Genomic DNA, 26,829 nt, shown 5'->3' on the forward strand with positions numbered 1-26,829 from the left:
TATCGGTCGGGCTATAGTAGAAATTGTCAAAAAATCCATTTTACATAATACTCCCACTTTAATTTATATAGTCAAAAGTTCAGTTAGTTGTGTAAACATCTTTATTCAGACCTTATATTTCATAGCATCGTATTGGTACCTTATTAACATGTTATAGAAATATATGAAAAAGAACACATGCACACTGTACCTATGGCAGCAGGCGGCTTGGACGAGGACGCGGGGCTGGAACGTGCAGGGGTCGGGGCATATGCAGGGGGGTGACAGCGCTGAACTCCCACACTACACAGCATGTCCAGTAAGATCTTTCTATTGGCACCTGTCACTCATGCACAAGCAGCAGAGCAGAGGCAGAGCAGAGGCAGAGCACAGGCGAGTGTTAGTCTACGGCGCGCACTCTTTAGCATCAAGCGAACAAAACATTCCATTTCATATTAAACAGAGAGATATTCCCTTGACAACTGTAACAAATGGAACTGTAAGCACGCACTTATACTATTGCATTTGTAATATCAAACAGGAGCAATGGAATATTATAACCTTGGATTTAAAAGAGTGGTAAGTCAATAGACATCATTTGTAAATCATAAAATAAAGGTGGGTTTGACCATTATTGAAAATTAATGAGGATATTTTATTGTCGACTGAGTGATTGTGTCTCTCTGAAATTTTACTCAAGTTTTAAACAATGAAAAACAGTCACTGAACCAGCAAAAATTTTTTTGATTGCGACCCACCTGAGGGTCGCGACCCAGTCTTTGGGAAACAGTGGTTTAGGTCAACCATTAAAATACTAGCATTATTTTCTTGGAATACAAATTCAGATATTGATATCAGATATCAAATTTTGATAATATATTTCATATGATTACATATTCATAAAGATACAATTTTAAATTAGGTCTAAAGCTTTTTGAATTTCCATATTTAAAATTTATATTTTTACATCTTTCCTTTAATTATTTGAATGTAACTCTCTACTTTCTATTATCTCAAAAATTAAAACTATTTTCTGAATATGTATTAAATATTACGAAATGCTGTGAACTTTGCATTGCCAGTGTTTATCCCAAAATGAGATTATTTTAAACGTCACAATGAACTGAAGCGTTGCTGCGTTATCACAATGTGGTTGATGTAGTTGTGTAGTCATCATCCACTGTCCATTCCTCTAATACCTTATCACAGTGGGTGTACTTCAGGGCCTCTGCCTGATTTTTTTCCCTCAACTTGGTCTTGCCACAGTAGATATAATGTAGAAGCAGGGCTTTAGGTCAAAATAAGTCCAATGTGTGTTGTTTGCATCTAATTCTGAAGCATTTTAAATTGCTTATAGACTTGTTGCGGTAAGTAAGAGGGGAATAACGGTTTAAAATGAACCTTTAAAAAAATAAAATAAAATAAAAATCAGTGTTCATCTAAACTAAGAATACCCAGTGGTCTAATCTAGAGCTACAGCCCAAGAACAACTTGTCACTTTTGATCATCTTATGGATTTATTTTTATAAACCACTCATACTCAGCTCCTCAACTGAAGACATGTTTCTGTGTGAACTTAGCATGCTCTCACTGTGTCCAGCTTCCGCCCTGTCAAACTAGAACATGCAGAGTAATCCTCCAGCTAGATACTTCCAGCTCAAATCTGGAGATAATTATCATGCCATCAAAACAAATAACCATCCCGATGTGAGGGTGAGTCACTCAGGTTAGTGTCCTTGTGGTTGTACATAGGTTCAGAGCACTCACCTTTGCTGGAGCGTGCAGCCAGGAGACCAGGTGTCTCTCCCAGGTCATTGTGTATCTCCACGTCAGCTCCGAACACGATGAGAGCTTTGATCAAGTCGATATGGTCCATCTGGTCAAGAATGTAGTGAAAAATTAAGAACCATCAAAATGGCAGCAGGATAAATATTCAAAGGTCCAATATTACACAAAATTGACTCTTAAGCTATGTTATATTGTTGGTACCTCATCAAAAACATACCTGAAGTTGTGTTTTGATTCATTCTCATATTTTCATATTTGAGTAACCCTTTATTACTATTTACATCCCCATGTTCAGAAGAGACTGGCAATTCCAGGTCTGAAATAATCCAAATGATTCTAATGAAGGTGTATGGAGTTTAAAAACATTGTGGAGCTCTTCCTGTATTATCACCTGACATCACAAGGTGGAACAGATGGTTTTCTGTTTGAGAGAAGAACTAAATATGCAGGGGTTGTATATTAATTCTAATCAAACATCCAACTATGTTTTTAATGAGGAAACAAAATTATAACACAGATTACAAAATATCATAATATGGGCCCTTTGATGCTGAACTCATGTGGAAATATTAATTTGCAATTTTTTCAGTAAAACTAGTACTGAAGCTAGATACTTATATGAGCAGGTCTCAGTACTAAAAAAGTCACATTCACAGGACAGTAAAACCACATTATTAACACCAACACTAGTATACGCCCATGGACCACTATAAAACTTACCTGGACGACTGAGGGAATACACAGAGATAAGGCCATTCTGTTTTCTGAAGAAAGTGTTTTTTATTATCATTGCAGTATTGGAATCAATATTGAGTATCAAATCTACTTCTTTATGCTTTTTGAACAACTTTTCAGGCCATTTATAGAAAAAAACTGTAATCAACCTTTATAACCTTTGAAACATCATCTCAAATTTATTGTGATGATGTGCATTTATTAGGGACAACAATTTTTTTTTTCTCATTTTACTGAAAAAAAAAAAAAAAAAAGAGGCAGAGATAGGCTGGTGGGTGTACCTTCATGGCTAGGTGCAGGGCTGTGTCTCCGTTCTGGCCCTTCAGGTTTGGGCTGGCCCCGTGGGTAAGCAGGACCATGGAGGCCTCAAAGCGGCCTTTCTTGGTCAGAATGTGCAGTGGGCTCTCTCCAGTTTTACTGAGGTAGTTCACGGCGCTGCCATTCTCCAGCAGAAGACGGCACAGCTACACCGAGAAACACAGTGTCAGCTGGGCGTTTCTACTTTAAAACCAAAGGTGGAAGACATTCCTTGGTCAACAAACTATATGCTAGTATTTGTAAACCTTGTATTAAATTTCATTATATGTGTACAGTATTATCATCTTATACTATAAACTGTAAACATGAATGCATATAGTTAACATGCTAGCCGCTGCGTTCCAAATGAGAAGTGAGCATGGGCATCAACTCTCTTTCCCTCTGCTGCTGTCAGACTCATTATTTTGGTCTTAAAATATCTGTATTAACCCACTCTACATAATCCTCATTATTTCACTATTTTGCCCATAAATCAAGATACAGTATGAACATTAAAAAACAGACCAAAGGACCTTGAGATAGCGCAGGTGTAGCGCAGCGCAGAGGAGATGCAGATTCCTTGAGAGTTCTGATAATGCGATATCTAAACCACCAAAACAAGGAGCAGACAAGGATTAATGGAGACATCAACTACAGCGACAGGATTTACTTTACTCTGGATCTGGCGGAGAGTTTGTCAGTAGCTCACAGTTTCAACACAGCAGATGAGCTTCTCAAAAAAATACAGAGCTGATGATTGAACATGAGGTATGTGGACTCAAGTAACTGACAGCAACTGAGACATTTTTGTTATTTTGATGATACTAAGATAACTGTTACGTAACTTACTTGTTTAAAGCACTGGATTCTATTGTGCTTGATGAGAGATTTCCGTTATTATGAGTTTATTACCTTGAACTAAGGATAGTATTTATACAGGCATATTTGCATTATCGATGCATATACATAGATATAGATATACTTATTTTTCACTGAAACATGGTTCGGCCCCCCATGCTGATATTAAGATCGTGCTTTCATGATTAATAGAGGAGCTACATAAACTACTCTTAGGAAATTACTTTCGAGTTGCACACACTCAATGGAGTGCTAGATGTAGGTGATTGGGTGTGCGGGAATTAAGATAATTAGGCCATCTCGTCGGCGAAAATTTGGTGTGTATAGTACAGCTCCTACGACTCGTGTGTGCCCACACAGGCATCGCATCAGTTTTTATACAGGTCGTGCGACGCTGGTAGCTCGCACGAGGCATGCACGTGACCCGCAGGATCAACGAAATTGGCCCGTCCGGGACCCGTGCGTGGGCATGAATTCGGGGTGTGAGAAAATGGAAAAACCTGTATGACACACCTGCGTGACGCGCACTTGATCCATACTTGACCGGTACTTCCCCTGTAAGTGTGAGATAGTGCTTGCTATGAGCTGCCGCCCATAGGCCGCTTGCAGGAAAAAATGTGCATGAACATTTCCTCCCTATGGGCTCAGCCGGCGGTCTACGAGCTTGGAATCATGTACGGGCCACTTGCGAGCCCCGTACGGACTTGGCCAAAAATCGCCCGTGAACTGCCCGTGGAGACCCGTGCGGGTTATTGTGACTAAGGCTTTAGGAAATTGGTAAAATGTTTTCACTGAAGCACAACAGCTGTCTATGTCCAATAATTATGTGCTTAAAGTCAAGTCAAATTCAGCTTATGGTGATTACATTACTAACATTGTAATGATTACTTTACTACATAACTTTTAATACTGTATCCTTAATTGTGGATAATTAACATAGCATATGCTGAAGTATATTCTGGAGATTAAAGATTAAAAAGAAAAAATGACAACAAGAACCATACCAAACTGAAAACTCCGACCTTAAACCGCAATACGAACCAAACCGTGAATTTTGTGAACCGTGCCACCCCTAGGCAGTACTCAATACAATTTACCTAATGGCATCGGAAAGATTATGAGTAGCATCCTATAATATTAACGGCATATTTACTCCAATCTAAAGGTCGAATATACTAACAAAAATTTGAAAGGAAAAAACAGATATTATATACTGACAAGAACTAAATTTGAGTGGACTATCTTCATACAGAGGTAAACATAAAAGGGGAGTGGCTATACTGATCTCAAGTCAAGTAATCTTTGAACAGAGTTTTGTACACAAAGATAAAGATGGTAGATTTTCTCTTGTTAAAGGAGCTATTAATGGGCAAGTGTTTCCTCTGCTAAATGTCTAGGTTCCATCATTGATATCTTGTGGAAAATTAACCCCAGTACTTGCCAATATACTAATTTCTCTAATCCACATATGATGTATACTAGAATAGGCTACTTTTTTATTTTCAATAAAAATAAGTAAAAAAAAACAAACAGAGGCACAATAGAGATAAGTGGCAATGCTCCAGTTTACATTACTGTACACCTGGAAGAAAAACAAGAAGAAATTAAAGCCGCGCGGGGATATGGTGGCCCGGCGCGCACCGCCCCCCCCCCCATTCGACCTCCGGGGATTCTCGACCGCCCCGGCACGCCACCCTGTCTTCCCGACAGCTCCCGAGGCAGACAGCTTGTCCAGCAGAAAAATTACACAGTGTACCTTTAAATGTTTCAGAGGAGTCATTGCACCCCTACTGGCCAAACGTGGAAAATGCAGCATGTTCGTAATAGACTTTTTTGCTTGTAATCATGCGGAGAATTTTATTCCCGAATTAGGTACAAATCCAATAATGTAGATGTTTCATGTCTATGGTAGGGGGCGCTACAGAGTTCACTTTTCATATGGTTTATAGTGTATTATATTCAGGCCATGATCAGGCATTAAAGATTCAAATTTCAGCACGATCGGACTAACCCTGTGTGTGTAACTATTTTTAAACTATTTTTTGGGGGATTCTTTGCGCCCCTGCTGGCCAGTGGTGAAAAATGCATCATGTTCATAATGGACTTTTTTGCTTGTAATCATGTGTAGAATTTAATCCCCGAATTTGGTACTAATCCGATAATGTTGACGTTTCATGTCTATGCTAGGGGGCGCTATAGAGTTCACTTTTATTAGATTTCATATTTCATTACATTCAGGTCTGGATCACGCAATTGTGATTTGAATTTGAGTTGTCTAGGACAATGCCTGTGGCCGTGACAGGTCACCGAAAAAACAGGAAATGAAGGCGTTTTTCGCCGGCGTGCTACGGGCGAACCGTAAGGAGTATTCCAAAAAAAATTGGCAACTTCTGTGAGTTTATGTCTGTAGATGTGACATGTCAAATCTGAGCTCATCTGGACCAAACCCCGGGGACTTGAATCTTTTTGTAGACACCTAAGTCAAAACGGCGGCGAATGTTTGATCCAATATGGCCGACTTCCTGTTCGTCATAGGGTCATGCTCCAATTCATCTTTTGGTTTGTCTCATTGTTCTCTATCACTGTCCCGAATTTCGTTTCCCTGCGACAAACTTTGCCTGTCCCCACTCCCCTGTCCCCACTCCCATAGGGGTCCAATTCTAGGTGGCCCTGTTGAGTCGGGTAGGTATATATATGTGTGTGTGTGTGTGTGTGTGTGTGTGTGTGTGTGTGTGTGTGTGTGTGTGTGTGTGTGTGTATATATATATATATATATATATATGTATATATATATACTACTACTGGAACACGGCGGAAATGGGCGAGATGCGAGAACAAGGCTCTGTTGGAATGCTACTACTACAGTAACCCTAGGCAGAGGGGTTACATGAACAGGATGTGGGAGAAATGGTTATTACGATACCCACAGTCCAAGCTAACGGCCAAACAACTAGTAGCTCAGTGTTCCAACATCCACAAACAGCAACTGCTATCACAACTAGAGATTGATGAGGTACAACACAAATGCCACGGCAAGGGGGAACCAGTGTGCCAGGTCAGAGGGGAGTTGACACCAACTCCCCAACCAGAGATTGGGTACGAAACCCCAATAAGTATCACGCTGAGCGAGGCAGCGACTGACCTGAAAGATAAGATCATGGCCCGAATGAACACAAGGCAACCCCGATGCCGGTTACAGAGGCTATGTGAAGTACCATCTGAAAGTCTCCTAGACGATGTGAATGCAGCACTGACAGTGATCCCTACCACAACAATCACTGAAACCAATGAGCTGATATACACTTCAGCAGCAGTGATCCTAGATGTGTTGGGCTATAAGAGCAACCATGGGAGCCATGCGATACAATACCCACCATGGCAAAGACGGTTAGAGGCTAAAATCAAGGAGGTGCGGAGAGAAGTGAGCCAACTGTCAGAGGCCCAGAAAGGTGCAATGAAAAAGCAAGTGGCCAAGAGGTACAACCAGTTGCCCATACCTGAAGCACTCGAAACTGCCAAACAAAGGCTCCAAGCCTTGGCCAGCCGCCTAAAGAGGTACACACGAGATAACGAGGCCAGACGAATAAACCGGCTGTTCGCAACACAACCGGCGAAAGTGTACGCTCAGTGGCAGGGTAATAACAGCAGAGCATACCCACCAAGGCTGGAGACTGAGAGGTACTGGAAAGGCATATGGGAAAGGGAGGCATCACATAACACCGATGCACAGTGGCTGGTGGATCTGAGAGAAGACCACAGCAACCTCCCTGAACAGAATCCAGTCACCATCACAGTGGCAGACATCCAGGGAAGAGTCTCAGGTATGAAAAACTGGACCGCACCGGGCCCTGACATGATCCATGCGTACTGGCTAAAGAAGCTCACTGCCCTCCACGAGCGCCTGGCAGCACAAATGAACCAGCTGCTAAGGGATGGGACACACCCTGAATGGTTAACCCAAGGGCGTACGATCCTGATCCTAAAGGATCCTTCAAAAGGGTGCAGTCCCATCCAACTATCGGCCAATAACCTGTCTCTCCACAACATGGAAGCTCATGTCAGGCATCATTGCGGCTAAGATAAGTGGGCACATGAATCAATACATGAGTGCAGCACAGAAGGGCATCGGCAAAAACACCAGGGGAGCCAAACACCAACTCCTGGTTGACCGAACAGTCGCCCGCGACTGCAGAACCCGTAAGACCAACCTGTGCACTGCCTGGATTGATTACAAGAAAGCCTACGACTCAATGCCACACACATGGATCACTGAGTGCTTGAAGCTGTACAATATCAACAGGACTCTAAGGGCGTTCATTGCGAACTCGATGCGGTTGTGGAAAACCACCCTTGAAGCCAAGGGGAAGCCACTTGCACATGTGTCCATCAAATGTGGCATATACCAAGGAGACTCACTGTCCCCACTACTGTTCTGCATAGGCCTGAACCCTCTCAGCCAAATAATCGACCGCACTGGCTATGGATACCGACTCAGAAACGGGGCCACCATCAGTCACCTCCTCTACATGGATGACATCAAGCTGTACGCTAAGAGTGAGCGAGACATCGACTCACTGATCCACACCACAAGGATCTACAGTACAGACATTGGGATGTCATTCGGGCTTGAGAAATGTAGCAGGATGGTGACAAAGAGAGGGAAGGTAGTCCACACAGAGGGGGTGTCACTCCCAGAGGGAACAATAGCAGACGTTGAGGACAGTTACAAGTACCTTGGTATCCCACAAGCAAATGGCAACCTCGAAGAGGCAACAAGGAAAGCGGCTACGGCCAAATACCTGCAAAGAGTGAGGCAAGTCCTTAGAAGCCAGCTCAATGGCAAGAACAAGGTGCAGGCAATCAACAGCTACGCCCTGCCAGTGATCAGATACCCTGCAGGGATTGTAAGCTGGCCAAAGGAGGAGATACAGACCACAGATGTTAAGACACGAAAGCTCCTGACCATGCATGGAGGGTTCCATCCCAAATCCAGCACCCTGAGACTGTACGCAGGCCGGAAGGAAGGGGGCCGAGGACTAGTGAGTGTGGGAACCACTGTCCAGGATGAAACATCCAAGCTCCTTGAGTACATCAAGGACAAGGCCCCGGCAGATGAGGTGCTCAGAGAATGTCTCAGACAGTGGGGTCCAGAGGAAGAGGTGCTGGAGGGACCATCATGGCAGGACAAGCCCCTACATGGGGCGTACCACCGGAACATAACTGAAGTGGCTGATATCAAGAAATCCTACCAATGGCTTGAGAGGGCTGGTCTGAAGGACAGCACAGAGGCACTGATCCTGGCTGCTCAGGAGCAGGCCCTGGGCACTCGAGCAATAGAGGCCCAGATCTACCACACCAGACAAGACCCACGGTGTAGAGACTGTGCAAAGAGGCTCCTGAGACAGTCCAGCACATAACTGCAGGGTGTAAGATGCTGGCAGGGAAAGCATACATGGAGCGACATAACCAAGTGGCGGGCATAGTGTACAGAAACATCTGTGCAGAGTACGGGCTGGAAACCCCAGGATCAAGGTGGGAAACACCTCCAAAGGTTGTGGAGAATGACCGAGCCAAGATCCTGTGGGACTTCCAGATACAGACTGACAGAATGGTGATGGCGAACCAACCAGACATAGTGGTGGTGGATAAGAAACAGAGCAGAGCCGTGGTGGTGGACATCGCAATACCAAGCGATGGTAATATCAGGAAAAAGGAACACGAGAAGCTAGAGAAATACCAGGGGCTCAAGGAAGAGCTGGAGAGAGCCTGGAAAGTAAAGGCATCAGTGGTGCCTGTGGTGATCGGAGCACTCGGGGCTGTAACCCCCAAACTGGAAGAGTGGCTACAACAGATACCGGGAAAAACAACGGACATCTCAGTCCAGAAAAGTGCAGTACTGGGAACAGCAAAGATACTGCGCAGAACTCTCAAGCTCCCAGGCCTCTGGTAGAGGACCCGAGCTCAATGAGGGTGAGAGAGACCTACCACCGTGGAAGGTGAGAAACACATTTTTTTTTTTTTTTATATATATATATATATGTGGGTCATATGTAGATCATCATTAAATTTTCTTCCAAAGTAAACAGCAAATTGTCTCTTAACTTTTTTTAAACAACAACATACATAATGGAAATTGGTCAACTTACTTCCTGTTCAAAAAAGAGGAAAACAGCACTCAAAAACCTTAAATGCAGGACAGTACAGGAATATTTAAAATAAGCATGAACCATTAGAATTGAAACATGCTATAGTATTACCTGTTAATTAAGGAGAAATAAGTTGCAGATAAAAAGTTAGTTTCACCTCTGCGTTCTTGGACCAATGAAGAGGGATGCCTCCATAAACTGGATCCTCCACCTGCAGCTGACCACCGTCTGCCTTTAGGATCTCCACCACACACCTGACACACACAAGACACACAGAACACTTAACAATTAAGGTGAAACCAAACACCTAACCCCACTAAAGGTACGTCAAAGAGGAGAGGAGGGAAGAAGTCTGGAGGACTAAAGGAGATAATGAGGAGGTAAAGGGGAAATTATCATAAAATTGACAAATCAGCAGACTACGAACAAGAGCTAATGCTATTAAAACACCATGTACACATTGAATGCTCACATGTAGCTGTGAGGATTTCCTGAGACTTACTCTTTCTCGCTGTACTTCATGGCAGTGTGGATGGGATAGCCTGTGCCTCCAATGACATCACACTTGGCCCCTCCCTCCAGCAGACCCCTGACAGCCTGAACCCTGCCCAGGCGACAGGCCACGTGAAGTGGAGACTCTCCGTTAGAGTTGAGCTCATTCACCCCGGGGCACAGCTGAGAGCACAGCACCTGAGAGAGGACAACAGCATATCTGAGGTTTAGAGTAGCCAAAACATTCTAATTCACGTCAGAGTTAAAACTATTAATTCAAAGTCACATTATTCGTAGAAGTACAAAGTCATGGTCCAAAAAAGTATTTGGGAAAGCTACTTCTCAAGCAAGGGCAATTGTAAGATTAACTGGATGTAAAAATCTGATTTTTACAGAGCCTGGCTGATGACGTGAATCGTGGCCTCAAATTACTATTTCGTTCCCACATGTAGTTAATTTGTTCCCAGGTTTTAGCTAAATCGTTCCTATGTGTAGTTAAATTGTTCCCATGTTTTATAGCTAAAATGTTGTACACATCACTACAGGGTCAGCCTGTTGGTCCGAAAGCCCATTAATCCGACCATACACACCCACAGTAGAGATGCAGGAGGCATCTCTGAGGTGCTGAGGATAAACTGTTCATAAATTTGGAGTGTGGGATTTCTCGTTCGTTCAAAGCCACACCGGGACGGGGAGCCACAAACACCAGAACAAGAAAAGAGCCTCACCGAGACGGGGAGCCACAAACACCAGAACAAGAAAAGAGCCTCACTGAGGCGGGGAGCCACAAACACCAGAATCGAAAAGAGCCACAAACACCAGAACAACGCCTGTCATTGACGGATTATGTATATATGACCCAGCCGCTGAGCTGATCGCCAGGAGAACTACACCAGGGCTGGACCAGAACTACAACAGGACTAAACCAGGACTGGACCAGGTCTAAACCAGGATTGGACCAGGACTAAACTAGGATTGGACCAGGACTAAGCCAGGACTGAAGCTACACGGTGTCATTAGCGGATTATACATGCCGTAGCTGAGCAGGATACTCAAAAATACAATCATAACCGGGATACTAATGTGCATGTATACACACTCATTGTATGGCATTGACGCGTGCCTTATACTCTGTGGACGAACAGGAGAAAAATTCTAATGCAAAAATAATGCTGTTTCCAAACAATCTTGCCCCCAGTCTTAGCGCTAGGTGTGGAACTGTAAACAAGAGGTGTGTCATGTCTAAATATCAGGTGGAGTGGAGCAAACTGAGGGTGTGGTGTAGCGCATTCAGTAATTGCCAGAAGAGTAAAAATACCAAACTAATCCACTGAAAAGCATAACGTGTGATATACTCAAGGCTCAAGGAAAGTCTTCTTTTATTAGATACTGCTAAAAGAAAATTAAAGGAACACTTTGAAAACACACCAGAGCTCAATTTGAATAACAAAAAAAAATTAAAGCCGGCGCGGCGATGGTGGCCCTCGCCCCGGCGGCAGTCCCCTCCCACATGACCTCCAGGACCCACGACCGCCCCGGCACGATGTCTTCCCGACATCTGCCCAGGCCGACAGCTCGTCCATTAGACACATTACATAATGCACCTTGAAATAATTTTAGGAGTCATTGCGCCCCTGCTGGCCAATGGTGGAAAATGCACCATGTCCATAATAGACTTTCTGACTTGTAATCATATATAGAATTTAATTCCCAAATTTGGTACAAATCCAATAATGTTGATGTTTCATGTCTATGGTAGGGGGCGCTATAGAGTTCACTTTTTATATGTTTTATAGTGTATTATATTCAGGCTGTGATCGGGCATTAGTGATTCAAATTTCAGTACAATCGGACAAAACCTGTTGTAATAAATGTGTAATAAATTTTTAACCATTTGTTGGGGGAGTCTTTGCGCCCCTACTGGACAACTGTGAAAAATATCCCATGTCCGTAATGGACTTTTTTTCTTGTATTCATGCATAGAATTTTATTTCATAATTTGGTGCTAATCCTATAATGTTGACGTTTCGTGTCTATGGTAGGGGGCCCTATAGCGTTCGCTTTTCATATATTTATAGTGTATTATATTCAGGCCGTGATCAGGCATTAGTGATTCAAATTTCAGCACGATCGGACTAAACCTGTGGGTGTAATAATTTTTTTACTATTTTTTGGTGGAGTCTTTGCGCCCCTGCTGGCCAATGGTGGAAAATGCATCATGTCCGTAATAAACTCTTTTGCTTGTAATCATGCATAGAATTTATGCCCCGAATTTGGTACTAATCCGATAATGTTGACGTTTCACGTCTATGGTAGGGGGAGCTATAGAGTTCACTTTTATTTAGATTTCATATTTCATCACATTCAGGTCTGGATCACGCAATTGTGATTTGAATTTGAGTTGTCTAGGACAATGCCTGTGGCCGTGACAGGTCACCGAAAAAACAGGAAATGAAGGCGTTTTTCGCCAGCGTGCTACGGGCGAACCGTAAGGAGTATTCCAAAAAAAAATTGGCAACTTCTGTGAGTTTATGTCTGTAGATGTGACATGTCAAATCTGAGCTCATTTGGACCAAACCCCGGGGACTTGAATCTTCAAAAAAAAAAAAAAAGTCAAAACGGCGGCGAATGTTTGATCCAATATGGCCGACTTCCTGTTCGTCATAGGGTCATGCTCCAATTCATCTTTTGGCTTGTCTCATTGTTCTCTATCACTGTCCCGAATTTCGTTTCCCTGCGACAAACTTTGCCTGTCCCCACTCCCATAGGGGTCCAATTCTAGGTGGCGCTGTTGAGTTGGGTCACTCGGGTCATTGTTGCGATGCCCATTTTATCAAATTTTTCGCCGACCCGATCGATCTGGACCCCGGTTTGGGGACTTTTCGTCCATGTTCAGGGGGTCAAAAATGCGATTCAATGTGGGGAAGAAAAAAAAAAAAAAAAAAAAAAAGAAACCGACGAAGAACAATACCCCTCGCCCCTAACTTTGTTAGTTGCGAGGTCCAAAAAAAATAAAAATAAAAAAATAAAAAAAATAAAATATATATATATATATATATATATATATATATATATATAGATAGATAGATATATAGATATATATATATATATACACATACACAGTCAAGCCCAAAATTATTCATACCCCTGACAAATTTTGACTTTTATTCAACCAGCAAGTATTTCTTGATTGGAAATCCAATGTTTTTTCCATATTTAACACTTAAAGGTTGTATAGAGGATTTTCCAAGGAACGAGAAATCCAGCGACTGTTTGTCCTTTTTCAAATGTTGCGCATGCGTGAAACCACCCCCCTCCCCTACAGCTCCTACGTAGAAACGCCTTCTCCCGCCTCCTCTTTACGCCAGAAACAGGTTTGTTTACAGCCGGTGAGCTGCACATGACTTGTAAACAACTAACTACAGTGTTGGTTAGGCAAGACGGAGAAGTGAGGAGCGGGGGGGAGCGGGTGTGCGGACATTTCGTTCGCGGACGAGAAGTGAGGAGCAGGGAGAAGAGCGGAGCAGGGAGAGGAGAGAGGAGAGGAGAGGGGAGCGGTGCGCGGAGATTCCGTGCCCGGAGAAGTGAGGAGCGGGGGAAGAGCGGAACGGGCAGCGGGGACAGGAGCAGGAAAGGGGAGCAGAGAAGAGTGCGCGGAGATTCAGTGCGAATGAACTAGCTACAACACGCAGCAGCAAGCGGACTCTTTCTTTGCCTTGAAAATTACGTTTTCAGACATAGGATATCGCTTTCGTGTCCTGAAAAAGGAGGATGTTATAGGTAAAAAAAAAGGTAAAAAAAAGCCGCTAAGAACTGTTGCGTTGGTGGAGTAAACAGCGTCTGTGCGTCTTGCGTCTGTGGACTGCGTGACAGGCGTACGTAAACCAGTACCGGCGGCGCGCAGGCAAGTCAGTTACGCTAGAAACGTAGGGAGATTGATTGACAGCCTGTCAGCTAACAGATAACGAGGCAGTGTTGTTATCTATTGGCAAATGTTTAGCTGGCCCCACCACGTCCAGAGTTGATGAATTTTTTATTCTCTTTTTTTTGGTCATCATAATTACAAGGCTACTGCACCTCTATAATGCTATCATTGACAACTTGAAACCAAAAAAAACAAAACAAAAATCCTCCATACAACCTTTAATATCTTCTAGAGTGTTCATCACAGAGGCTCAGTTTTAAAATACAAAGTACACAGCATGTGTGGGAAGGTGTATGTTCAATATCAAACCTCTGTCTTTGAAATTGCACTTTCCACAGTCCTTCAAAGACGCCCTCAGATTTAAAAAGTAGAATTATCTAGCAAATTTAAGACCCCAGAAATCTGTGATAAATCAAAAGTCCAGATTCTACAAGTACATTTGCCAAATATTTTCAAGGGTTAACCTTGAAAATTTTAAGAACTTACTTTAAATAGTTTTTTAGATACAGCAATCTGAACGTGGCTCCTTGGAAAACTCTGCTCAAAACAGGTCAGGGAAGAGTTGAAAAAATATATATTATTTTTTTTATGACAAAACTATAAGGAGTTGGGAGCTAAAATTTGAGACTTTTCCTACTGGAAAGTGTGTGAACCTCCTAGAATTTGATGATCGGGTGGGGGCATTCGGAGATTTGGCGTGGACTGACCCCTAAACTAGTTCTATGACAGCCCACCCAAAATTCTATAATCCTGGTGCCTCTACTGGTGCGTATCTATATCCAGAGCCGTTTTATTGTACTCATTTTTTTTTTCCCTTTTATTCTCTTTTTTCTCACAACCCTCACAAGTCCCCAGCAGCCAAGTACAGTCCGATCATGACACACCCCCTTGTTAGCGCTAGCATTAAGACCAGGGGCAAGATACAGCCCTTAAAAATCATTTCATATTTTCAACATAAATATTCTGTCACTTGTAGACTCACTGTGGAAAGAGTAACCAAAACGTGTACTCAAGTAAGAAAATTGTTACAACAGCTGAAGTAAAGTATTTTTAAAAAAAAAGCCAAAAGCTATTGATGATGTTACAGTCTTGTTCACTGTTGACTAGGGCTGTCGCGGTTAGGGAATTTCTCATGCGGTGTTGTATAGCGGCTCAACAGTGCAGTATGCGATGATATCGCACCCCCTCCCCCACCCCACATCCCCCGGAGTTATAATATTTCCAGCTGCACTGAAAACTCTCTCCGATGATGCGCTTGTTACGCAGATGCACACGTACCTGGGTTGACACGTGGATATAGCGTGTGTAGCGTGGGAGGAGTAATATTTAGCTTTGGAACAAGTGCCGCTGCATCTCTCCAGCTCTCACTGTGACAGCTCGGGTCAGAGTCCTGCTCCAGGTCGGTACCCATGGAGAGAGCCCCTAGCACGAGCACGTGGAGCAGGTGTCCGCAAAGCACAATCGGGTGATGGCCGCACTTAACTCTGTGCTGCATGGAGCTCTGCCCCAGTCCTTTTGCCTGCGGTCACCTGATGGTCTACGCAGGCACACCTTAGTCCTGGGTTAGTCCTGGGTTATCACGGGTGGAATGTTATCAGGTCCGGGCGGGTGCGGGTCTCTAAAAATGGATCCGTGCAGGACTCTGGGTTGGGTCACGTTGGTCATGTGCGTTGATCGCGGTGGCCCAACATCCACAGCGGTGGGCCTCTTAGTACCGCGGTGATTCATTTTTGCGGTTATTGCAACAGCCCTACTGTTGACTCTTACGTCAGGTGATTTATCACATGCCTTCCATGGATCTATAACAAAAACTAGATAAGCCCCTCCCCTTCTGTCCTGGCTAAAGACTGGCTAGTGGCCGCTCCAGGTACTGCAGCTCCCGGCAGCTTGGGCCCAGAAAGAATTCTTTCATCAAGCACCATGCATTTTTTGGGAATTCAAACTGCCTGTGTTCGGCTGACAGGGCAATGACAACTTTCACAAAGGTCGGATTTTGTAGGATTCTTTTCTATTTTCACAACATAAACTTTTTAAAATGTTTAAATCCTCAAAGTGCCTAAAAGTAATCTTTGTAAAACTTAGCTTAGCTCCGCACTGTGCCTGAGCTAGCTTCACTCCAGCAGCTCTTGCTCTGATTGGTCCAAAGGCTCCACACTGTGCACATTACAGACATCATACTGGTGGGAGACACTAGCCCACATTGAGGAAGTAAATGCGGAAGAGAAAATCATTTTTGGGTCACTGAAAGCAATAAGACGCTCTTGCGCGTTCACCTTTCAGATTTGATTCTAGTTCTATGATAGCAGATGATGGTATAAAAGAGCCCTGGCAGCCATTCTGCTCTTTTAAAATGTCTTCAAGTATGTTGCGTGAAATTTCTCTGAAGTATAATTCCTGAATTATAAAGTTCCTGAGTAAATAGAGCAGGTTCTAACTGTTCTAACAATAATAAAAAACAATAATGTGATATATTATGTAAATTTATACCTCAACATTTTTATTTTACATATGTTTTTGGTCCAAGTTCCAAAAGCACATAGAGGATGATAGAGTGCATTGTATGATGGTGTACCTGGATGACAGCGGGTGAGTCCTGTTTGGCTGCATAATGCATGGCTGTGTCTCCGCTCTGGTCTTTGATGTCTGTGCGGGCCTGGCTCTCCTCCAGCAGCTCTCGCACACAGCCAACATCCCCCCGCTCACAGGCCAGGTGCAAAGGGGTCCGGCCAGAGCTGTCCTGGGAGTTGATCACACTGCAGCACAACCACATCACAACATTACCACAACATTACCACAAGACAATACTACCACATGCAAAATCATCTGCACTGCACTTGGTTGTGAAGTTGTTTCTGCCTAACTTAAAGGGGCAGGTGGAAATCAGCGCAGCAGTTTTCAACCACAATGCACTGGAACTAAGACTGCGAAACGACTTCTAGCTCAAATCCTAGTCTAAAGAAATTAGAGCCTGACTGATATAAATAATGAGACAACAGGTAGAATGTGGCATTGTGTGCGTGTGTGTCTGACACTGTACTGCCCCTGAATGCAGCACAGTCACATGCTACTGTTTACACCAGTGACTGGGAGGATTTTCAATGTTTTGAAATAAGCTAGTAACTCCTAAGTAAAAAAAAAAAAAATTTTTAGCACAAGCAAGAAAATAAGGCTTATTTTTATCAAAGTGCCAGACAGTAGACACATGCACTGCTGTGATGATGATTTTTGATGGAGTCTTTTTATGGACAACCGCTTTACGGACAATTGCTTTGAGGAATTAAGACTTTCAGAAAAGTTCTGAAGAAGTCACATTGCACATGGCGCTAACCTCCTACGGTTCCAAGTAGGAAAACAGCACCAACATCTGTCTTAAGCTTTCAAGGTCTGAAATAAACAGAGGTCTGTACATACGTGTACAACAGTGGTGTAGTTGGGACTTTTTAAGTGGGGGTACGCTATTTGTGACATCATCAACCTCATCAATTAGAACTATTTTAACCCGGGTTACACCTACATGTAACCCAGGTTAAAATACGCCTAACTGCAGTTAACAGAAAATATTCCGACTACTGCCAGTCAGCAAACACACCGCTCACACTCATGAGATTGAGACGGCAAATCGCATTCATGATAGTGCTTCATACAAGCTACCTGCTCCCCTCTGTCAATTCACACACGGGACTGAAGCGAGACAGGACGGCTGCACAGGAGCCCTTACCGCTATTATGTGTAGGCGAATAGACCGCACGCTCGTGTAAACTGAGGGAATTGGCCAGGTGATGCCCAGTAGGGTACAACCATATTCCGATGGTGATGGTGAAACCCAGAGAAGCTACCTACAACTCACAAATCCTCCAACAAGTTTCTATGGTCTGGTAGGACCTGTTGCAGCCAGTCCACTCCTCACACTTCATTACTACTCAAACTCTGTTATGCACATATGGACAATTATTACACTGACATTCCGGACATGGATCATGGATATTAAACCCACATTGCTCACCTGAGCTATGAACTACAGTAAAGCCACTAGTAAAGTGACTATTATTCTTCCTTTTTGTTTCAAATTGTGCACTCCATCCACTAGGTTCTGGGTTCGATCCCCGGGTCGCCCAGGCCTTTCTGTGTGGAGTTAGCATGTTTCTCCCCGTGTCTGGATGGGTTTCCTCCGGGTGCTGCGGTTTCCCCCATCAACCCAAAACATGCTACATAGGTCTCCAAGAACAGTTGATAGTCAAGGTCAGTTAAATACGATCAGTTCAATCATTGTGTGTTGTTAGGCAAGGCACTTCACCCACATTGACTTGAAACACTGACTATGGTGGTCAGAGGGACCACCATAGTCGATCACCGTCATCGATGGCGCCGATTAGCTTGGCAGCTGCGCTTCTGACAGTCTGCCCCAGGGCGGCTGTGGCTACAACAGTAGGTTACCATCACCAGGTATAGAGTGAATGAATAATGCTGAATAATGCTCTGTAAAGCGTCTTTGTGACAAAAAATGTCTGTGAAAAGCGCTATATAAATAGGGACATACTTACTTCGCCACTGCACATAGGCTTAGGGAATGAGCAATTAAAACTGCACATAGGCTTAGGGAATGAGCAATTATTAATAGAATACAAGAATGCAAGGGCTTGCCTGTTAAGAATAATTTAAAGGTCCTGTTGGTGCATTACTCGTGGTCATACTTGGTCTCATATTTATTCTGTTCTATCGTGTTTGTTTATGTGGTGCTTTGTGGTGTGTTGTCCTGTTTTTTGATAAAGCATGTTACCCCCGTCCCAAGACAAATTTCTCCCATGGGAGACAATAAAGGATGATCTTATCTTATCTTACTTACTTACTATCGCTGCTATTGTTGAATTGTGATCTGAAAGGTTATTAATACAGTACATATTTATACAAGTGCACTTGCATTAACTTACATCAAATTAACTTGAATTGATCTGACATGGCTTGAATTGAGTTGACTGAATGACCGAGTTGATCTTTGTAATCTGCAGATGTAAATACTGATTGTATATATCCGGGTTCGGGGATTGCCGCCTGTCGCAGGAGTCTTTTAATCTCAAGATATAAAATGAATTGTTTTAAAAGGAGCTTCGTTCCAGCTGCTATCATTCTTATGAATAAACTGTAATCTATTTATCTAACAATTTCAGTACATTTGTCTTGGAAAAATTGTGTGTTTTTATATATTTAGTATTTATTGTGATTTTAGCCAAACATAATGGATGAATTTAATCAACTGTTTATGGAACAAACCATTCTGCACAAGAGCACTGTAACACTTTATATTTATTTTGTAATTGTGTTTTTATACTTGATATTGTATATAATGTGGGCAAATGAAATGTGAAATGTGGGATTTGCCTCTCAAATCTGCAAAACAAATTTACCTACAGGTACGAATAAAGCAACCTAACCTAACCTACAGAGTAGAACAGCATGAAATCATTGGAGCAGTGTATATGTGATGTTGTGTACGGGCGCACACCTCTGGACATGGTTGTGCTTGAGACAGTCCCTCTGGCCCGTCTCTATGGCGATGTGGGCGGTGCTCCAGTCGGGGTGGTTCCTGATGCAGTCCACAATGAGCTGAGCGCTGTCAGCCTTCAGAACCAGCGTCTCATAGAAGGGCTTCAGCTTCACACAGTACTGAGAGAAGCAGGCCATAGCATCCTCCTCAGTGGACACCTGGAACAGCCTGAGCACACAGTCGACTGGGTCACTCAGCATGACTTCATGTTCAAGTGCTAATGAGGAATTAGCATAGCAAATTCCTCATTCCTCATATTGTTTAGCATAGCAAACCATAAAAAATTTGAACCTCATCATTATTTGTTTGGGATTGGCTCCACCAGCGTGTCATACAAATCTTTTGGCTTAAATAGGGGCTATTACACTCATATGGGGTATTAATTGCTAACACATAAACATATTTACATCACCATGTTACCCTGAAAAAGCTAAATTTGAAGAAAACAACGTATTAACATGTTTTTCATGTTTTTTTTGTAAAGCTGTAGCGCGTATCATGCTTGTGTATATTTATGGAGAATTGTCATGTGTTATGGATCTCATAGGCTTGTGGGGTGAGCACTGGAGCAAATACTACTTTTGGGATTGGATAATGGCAACACTTTCTGAAACAATGGTGAAAAAATGCATTACTATTTCAAATATAAAAAGTAAAAAGTAGTTGTGATTGTGAATTGTAATCATTATATGTACTATATAGACTGTAAAACACATATGAAAAGATCTTTTTTATAAACAAAATTAAATAAATCTAATTAAATCAAAATGTCAATATAGAACAATAAATTCCAGATTTTCATTAATAATATATTTAAAGAGGGGGTATTAAGCAAAATATATATATTTTTTAGCTTTCTACTATGTTATAATGTTCTCTCATCTAAAACATCTATGCATGTTTGAGTATTTTGGTGATCTCTCCAAGGACCTATTCGAACTGTCCTCACGGTTAGCTGCGGAATTCTGTGCAATGCTCAACCCACAAGGCTACGTCACCCATGACAATTTTCCATAAATATACAAAAACATGATACAACAACTTGACACACCTGTTGTGATGTGCAGTAGTTTCATTAGCAGCATGCATGCCAATTGTGTTGTAATGGGTGTTTTGAAGGAGGGGGCTTCAAAAACATGTTATAACTTATGAAGCATGTTAATATGTCATATGTTTTTAGCAAATACACCATTTTCAAAACAATAAAAGGTAACACGGTGAGAACCGCCCCATCAATCGCCAGGAAACATACCCCTCTGACAAAAGCAATGCAGTTTATTTATTACTCTCCTCTCTTTCATTTTTAGTTTTGTATTTCTTGTTTATTTCTGTTATCTGTGTGTTATTTATTCTCTATTTCTCTTTTGTTAGTTTTATATCTCAGATAATATAAGAAAGAAAGAAATGGAAGGCCAGAGGTTGCAGGGTACAGACTAGGGCCTGACCGATATATCGGTTGGCCGATATTATCGGCTGATATGGGCACCTGGAAACATATCAGTGATCAGCTGACCTTGCTGAAAATCTTGCCGATATTTCACGTGGGCATGATATACCTCGTTATAAAGCTCAGATTCTCTACATTATGTTCATTTAATCCAGTGCTTCTCAAATAGTGGGGCGCGCCCCCCTGGGGGGGCGCGAGGCTCCGTCAAGGGGGGCGCGTTTGACCTCGGGGAACATGCTTTTTTATTTTTTTATTTAGATGTTTTTTACTGTCTTAAGGGCCGTTCACACCAAAGCGTCAAAAAACGCCTTGACGCCTCTATTTGGAGCCTTTGCATTTGAGTTTAGACGCCCCCCGACGCGCGTCTTTGACGCCGTGGACGAACGGGACAAAAATACTCGACGCGCATCCGTTGCCCTGGAAACAAGACCCCGGTCCCGCTCTTTTCCCGAAACAATATCAGACCAGACTGAGAGTGTTTTTATGACATAAAACATCAACGGAGGAGATCGGGTCGACGACTGGGGCGTATATATATTTCTACTCCGCTAATGACACTGGATCAGTCCCGGTCTAGTCCTGGTCTAATCACGGTCTGGTCCTGGTCTAATCACGGTCTAGTCCCGGTCTAGTCCCGGTCTAATCACGGTCTAGTCCCGGTCTAGTCCTTGTTTAGTCTCGGTCTAGTCTCGGTCTAGTCCTTGTTTAGTCCCGGTCTAGTCCTGGTTTGGTCCTGGTCCGGTCCTGGTGTATTCCTCGCGATCAGCTCGGTGATTGTGGTGTATATATTTATTCTCCGCTCATGTTTGTGGTTCTCGTTCTGGTTCTCGGGTCTTTCTTCCTGATAATAACGTCGCTGCGTCTCTGGATACTCGTCCCTGATTGGTTGACGCGGCGCGTCTGACGCGAAAAGTTCAGCATTTTCAACTTCTTGACGCTGACGCTTTGGACGCGCGTCTTGGCCGCTGACGCCAAAACGCTGAAGACGCGCCGCGCTGACGCCAGATTCGCGCCGCGCTGATGCCGAAAACGCGCCGCAAAAACGCAGGACGCTCTAGTCGCGCGTCCACATAGACTTTACATAAAAAAGTGGACGCTTTGACGCTTTGGTCTGAACTGGCCTTTAGAATAAAGTGCAATTGCACTTCCACTACATTAGGGGGCAGTGGCGCTCTCATTGGCAGAGTGTGCGCAGGGAGCATTCGCTCGGTGTGGTGTAGGAGTTTTGTTTGCACTGAGCATGCGCGCTTTGCACACAGCACAGAGTTTGAGGATGAAGTGTAGACACGAAGTGTAGCAGACCCTCAAGTGACACCATGAAAAAAATATTTAACAGGGATGAGAAGACAGGCGGAGAGAGACGGAGATAAAGAGACAAACGAAAATCTCCCGAAAGCTAAGACGAGGAAATATGACGAAGCGTATGTAGCACTCGGCTTCACTGTGACTACGGTGGGAGACGAGGAAAGACCGGTGTGCTTACTGTGTCTAAAAATGTTGGCAGCGGACAGCATGAAGCCCAATAAATTAAGGCGTCACTTAAATACATTACACCCCGATCACTCTGATAAGCCGCTTGAGATTTTTCAGCGAAAACGTGCCGAATATTGCCGACAATCATCCCGCTTGTGACTGCTACTTCAGTAAACCAGCGAGCGTTGTTGGCATCATATAAGGTGGCAGTGTTACGCAGAGGTGTACTTATAACAATTTTATAGACAAATGATACTATCTATAGTCACGCGGGGGGGCGCGAGATGTTTTATTCGTCCTAGGGGGGGCATGACAGAAAATAATTGAGAAGCACTGATTTAATCCAATTTAGAGACAGATAAATGTCCTAATATGTGGCTCCACATCAGTATTTAACTGCAGAATCATTTGTCTGTCTGTGTCAGTACTGTCCCTGAACACACCCCCAGAGTCACGTCACTCACATGCTCTTGTTTACACCCGCAGACATAGATCAATGTGCAACACTGAGATTATATTCTTTTTATGGACAATCGGTTTGAGTCTGGATTAAAAGGACATTTATTAGTGCAGACTTGTGATGTGAGGAGGAGCCTGTGTGAGCGCTGGGTGTTGGAAATGTGTCAACTTTATTATTTCTCATTGGTTAGCGATTAGCTGCTGTAGGTCAGCATAAAATGAATATACCAGGACTAATCTTGGGTTCGAGAGAAGGAGAGAGATAGAGTCCCAACACTTAGTCCTGGTTCAGTTCTGGTTTAGTCCTGTTTTACACAAGGTTTAGACCTGTTTTAGTCCTAGTTTAGTCCTTTTTCAGTCCTGGTTTAGACCTGGTTCAGTTCTGGTTTAGTCCTGCTTGCAACAAAACAACCTGAAGAGCCGCTTGGGAGCCAAAGGAGCCGTCTGCTTTTAGTGAGCAGAGTCAAAAGTGCTGGTTCTCTACAAAGAACTGGAATACCCATCACTAGTAGCTAGAATGTGATGCAAAAATGCCATTAGTTCAACCTAATGTCTGTAAATATGACGTAAAGAGGCAGAATAACAACAAATGTTGCCTAAATAAACTCAATTTAAAATCCACTAGAGCCAAACCTAAGTTTTTTAAACAATTCAAGATTTACAGTGAATTTTTACATCACTAAATATATCGGCGATTATATCAGCTATCGACAGCTCCAACTCCCATTTTATCGGTATCGTATCGGCCACAGCAAAATCCATTTCGGTCGGGCACTAGTACAGACCTGAGTGCGAGTGTGGGTGTGTCAGGGCACAGCAGCACACAGTCCCAGGATTGGCTGGGGCTGTTCTTATACAAGACCAGGCGGCCCTCCTGTTTTAGCTGGAACCGTCCAGCCCCGCTGTAGTCTCCCAGAGGCACATCTTTGACCCTGTACGGGTTAGTGAAGAGAGTGGACACTGATGACACTGTGTCCAGCAGACGGCCAAGGAACTGCATTCTCTGTGGAAAGACAGCCAATTAACGATTGCACATGCACAAATCACTCCAAATACAACTTCAAGAGAGTAAATTTCAGAATAGGTCTGCTTTAAGTGCACAATAGATCAGTTTAATGCCATATTGTGGAACTTTCCAGGCAATGGATTAGCATCCGTTTGCACCTTTAAAAAGGCAACTATCTGTAACAGAGGGTAATAAAGTATAAAAGTACTGTATTCAAGTTTTTGTGCTTTTAACACTTACATAGTGCTCAAAATCTTTCTGAAATACTGTTTAATTGTAAAAGGTAGTTTAAAGGGGCATTTCAGTACTTTCATGTCAATACTTTTTATCCAAAAATATACAAAAATAAAAGCAGTCTTCAATTTAGTTGTTTTTCTTGCAATGAAAAACTGACAAAACGTGTTTACTGTGAGAGGGCTTTCATTTTTCAGAAAATATATATTTAAAAAGTCATTTAAATTGAGTAAGCCAAAAATAGGCAGCACGTCAGAGTTGGAGCTTGAAAAGGAGTAGGAAGAAGAAAATGTATTAAATCCAGTGGTGGAAGGTAACAAAGTACAAAACTAAAAGTACAGTACTTAAAGTTTAGGTATCTGTACTTTACTTAAGTCAATTTTACAGTGGATACTTTTTACTTTTATTTCACTACATTTGAGAGCAAGTACCTGTACTTTCTACTCCAGTACATTTTTTAACTGGACTGAAAAGTAAAAAAGGACAATTCTTTATAGTTTAAGACCTGTTGAAATGGCTGAGACTTATTTTTAGCACATTTAATTTTACTTTCCATCCCAACTCTGAGCAAACCAAAAACACAAAAAGGCTAGAAAAATTAAGAACTCTATTGAATCACTTAAAATCAGCTTTATTATTTATCAAAATATCTACAGTTCATCCTTTAATTGTACTTCCTCTGCAAAATACTTTCACTTTTTACTCTTTAAGTACATACAAGGTAATTTAATACTTTTACTTAAGTACATTTTATCATGTTCTCATTTCTTATACTTTTTACTTGAGTAACTTTGCCCCTGTATCTGTACTTTAAAAAATCATTTGCATGACTGCAAAAGCCTTTGTTCTGGTTGCATTCCACATTTGCACCCTATACATTTTTTGCAATAAGAATAGTGGCTTAGTTGAACATTGGAAATTGTTTCCTCATACTTTAACACGTCGTGAAATAAGGGAGAAAAAGTGAGCAACATTATATATAGAGTGCATTGTGTTCAAGAGACCGCTTGCATGGGCCCCAACACAGACGCCTGGAGGACACCACAGGCAATGTCAAGGTATTCACGTGAGTATTCTCCTATACTAGACACTTCTTCTTAGTGTCTAGTATATTTCTTAACCAGTACCCAGCTAGTCCTCTCATACCGTATTTTTCAAGTTTATTTAGCAGGATTGAGTGGTTCATTGTGCTTTTTTAGATTAATAAAGATGCCAAAAATATGCTTCTTTTGGTCCAGTCCATCAGTGGCTCCTTTGGTTCTGAAGTAGTATTGGCGATGGCTACTATGTGTCTGTATGTCTAGAATTTGTGACTCCTTACATCTTCACTGGAATCTTTTGATGGCATTGTCCATCTCTGCTGAGCTAAAGGTAAAAGGAGCTGTTAACTTGAAAACCACCACATGATATCACAAGGTGGAAGCATTTTGAACTTTGGAGATGTACACAGACTAAAAATGCAGGATTACTCAAACATGTGAGAATGAAACTAAACACAACTCCAGGGCTGTTTTTGATATGGTAACATGGCTTAAACTTCACAAGAGTAATTTTTGTAAAAAAGGACCTTTAAACTAAACGTATGTATTTTGGGGGACAACACAATCCAAGGCAGCCCTCATCTCCTACAGCTTAGACAAACTAAATTATATTTTTAGTTAAATATTGAACGTGTCAAGTTTGCAGTCACTACAACACGCTAATGCCTCTCTCCCACCCTGTATTCATGCAAGTCTAGCTCAAATACTCTCACACCTAACCAGTCATTCTCCATGTGTTAACAGTATTATTTAACACAAAATTTGATCGCAATCCCATTCGAAAATCTTGTAATAAAGTGATATGAATGTTCCGTTACCTACTGTTAGCGTAGCGTCTGACTTTTGACAGCGACATCAACCACCAGCCCACCACCACGCTGCGACAACCAAACATGAACCGTGACGTACCCGAATCAGCACACTTCTCCAATCAAAATTCAAAAACAAAATATGGGCGGGATCATGGGCATTCCAATCTCCCAATCACATTCCTTATCCATCCAAGGGGCGGGTCTAGAGGCGGGCAAGACACAAGTCTCTCTGTTTACTGCAAAAGAATCCATTGACAACACTACAATCTTTTATTTATTAAGTTATTTATTTGTTTTCTATTTTACTCAATACTCCTAATGCTGCATTTATGGGTATATTTATAAACTGTAGCATAACTATTATATTTTTTTAATGTATTGCTATTTGACTCCATATTTTAAAGGTCCTATTACTTTTTCATGTTCTGCTCCAACATGCAATGTCATAAAACGGTGGTTTTCAGCAGCAACTTTTTACCTTTAATTCAGTAGAGCAATTCCAGGGCTGAAATTATCCAAATGATTCTAGTGAAGGTGTATAAAGTTTAAAAACGCAGTGTAGCATTTCCTGTATACAAGTTACCACATGACATTAC

General features: G+C 42.4%; 1 protein-coding gene across 4 annotated transcripts in view; it reads right to left on the reverse strand.

The window, feature by feature from the left end:
- The window catches only part of pla2g6 (phospholipase A2, group VI (cytosolic, calcium-independent)), a 68,950-nt gene extending 42,626 nt beyond the window's left edge, over positions 1-26,324 (reverse strand). For 2 of the 4 annotated variants that reach the window (XR_008632880.1, XM_020933674.2), the window contains exons 1-9: positions 26,240-26,324; positions 23,927-24,144; positions 19,721-19,930; positions 16,793-16,973; positions 10,306-10,493; positions 9,961-10,057; positions 2,784-2,966; positions 1,747-1,855; positions 191-319 (exon numbers count right to left, since the gene is read on the reverse strand). Coding sequence is in view for 3 of the 4 variants with exons in the window: in XM_020933674.2 (XP_020789333.1) it covers positions 191-319; positions 1,747-1,855; positions 2,784-2,966; positions 9,961-10,057; positions 10,306-10,493; positions 16,793-16,973; positions 19,721-19,930; positions 23,927-24,141 (1,312 nt within the window). In the remaining variant the exon portion in view is untranslated. The remainder of the gene's footprint in view (positions 1-190; positions 320-1,746; positions 1,856-2,783; positions 2,967-9,960; positions 10,058-10,305; positions 10,494-16,792; positions 16,974-19,720; positions 19,931-23,926; positions 24,145-26,239) is intronic. The other 2 variants (XM_055158797.1, XM_055158798.1) reach the window with 2 other exon arrangements.
- Between the last annotated feature and the right edge of the window lie 505 nt (positions 26,325-26,829).

Source organism: Boleophthalmus pectinirostris, unplaced genomic scaffold, assembly GCF_026225935.1.
Source record: "Boleophthalmus pectinirostris isolate CB_2022bp ecotype Guang Dong unplaced genomic scaffold, ASM2622593v1 HiC_scaffold_22, whole genome shotgun sequence".
Taxonomy (NCBI): domain Eukaryota; kingdom Metazoa; phylum Chordata; class Actinopteri; order Gobiiformes; family Gobiidae; genus Boleophthalmus; species Boleophthalmus pectinirostris.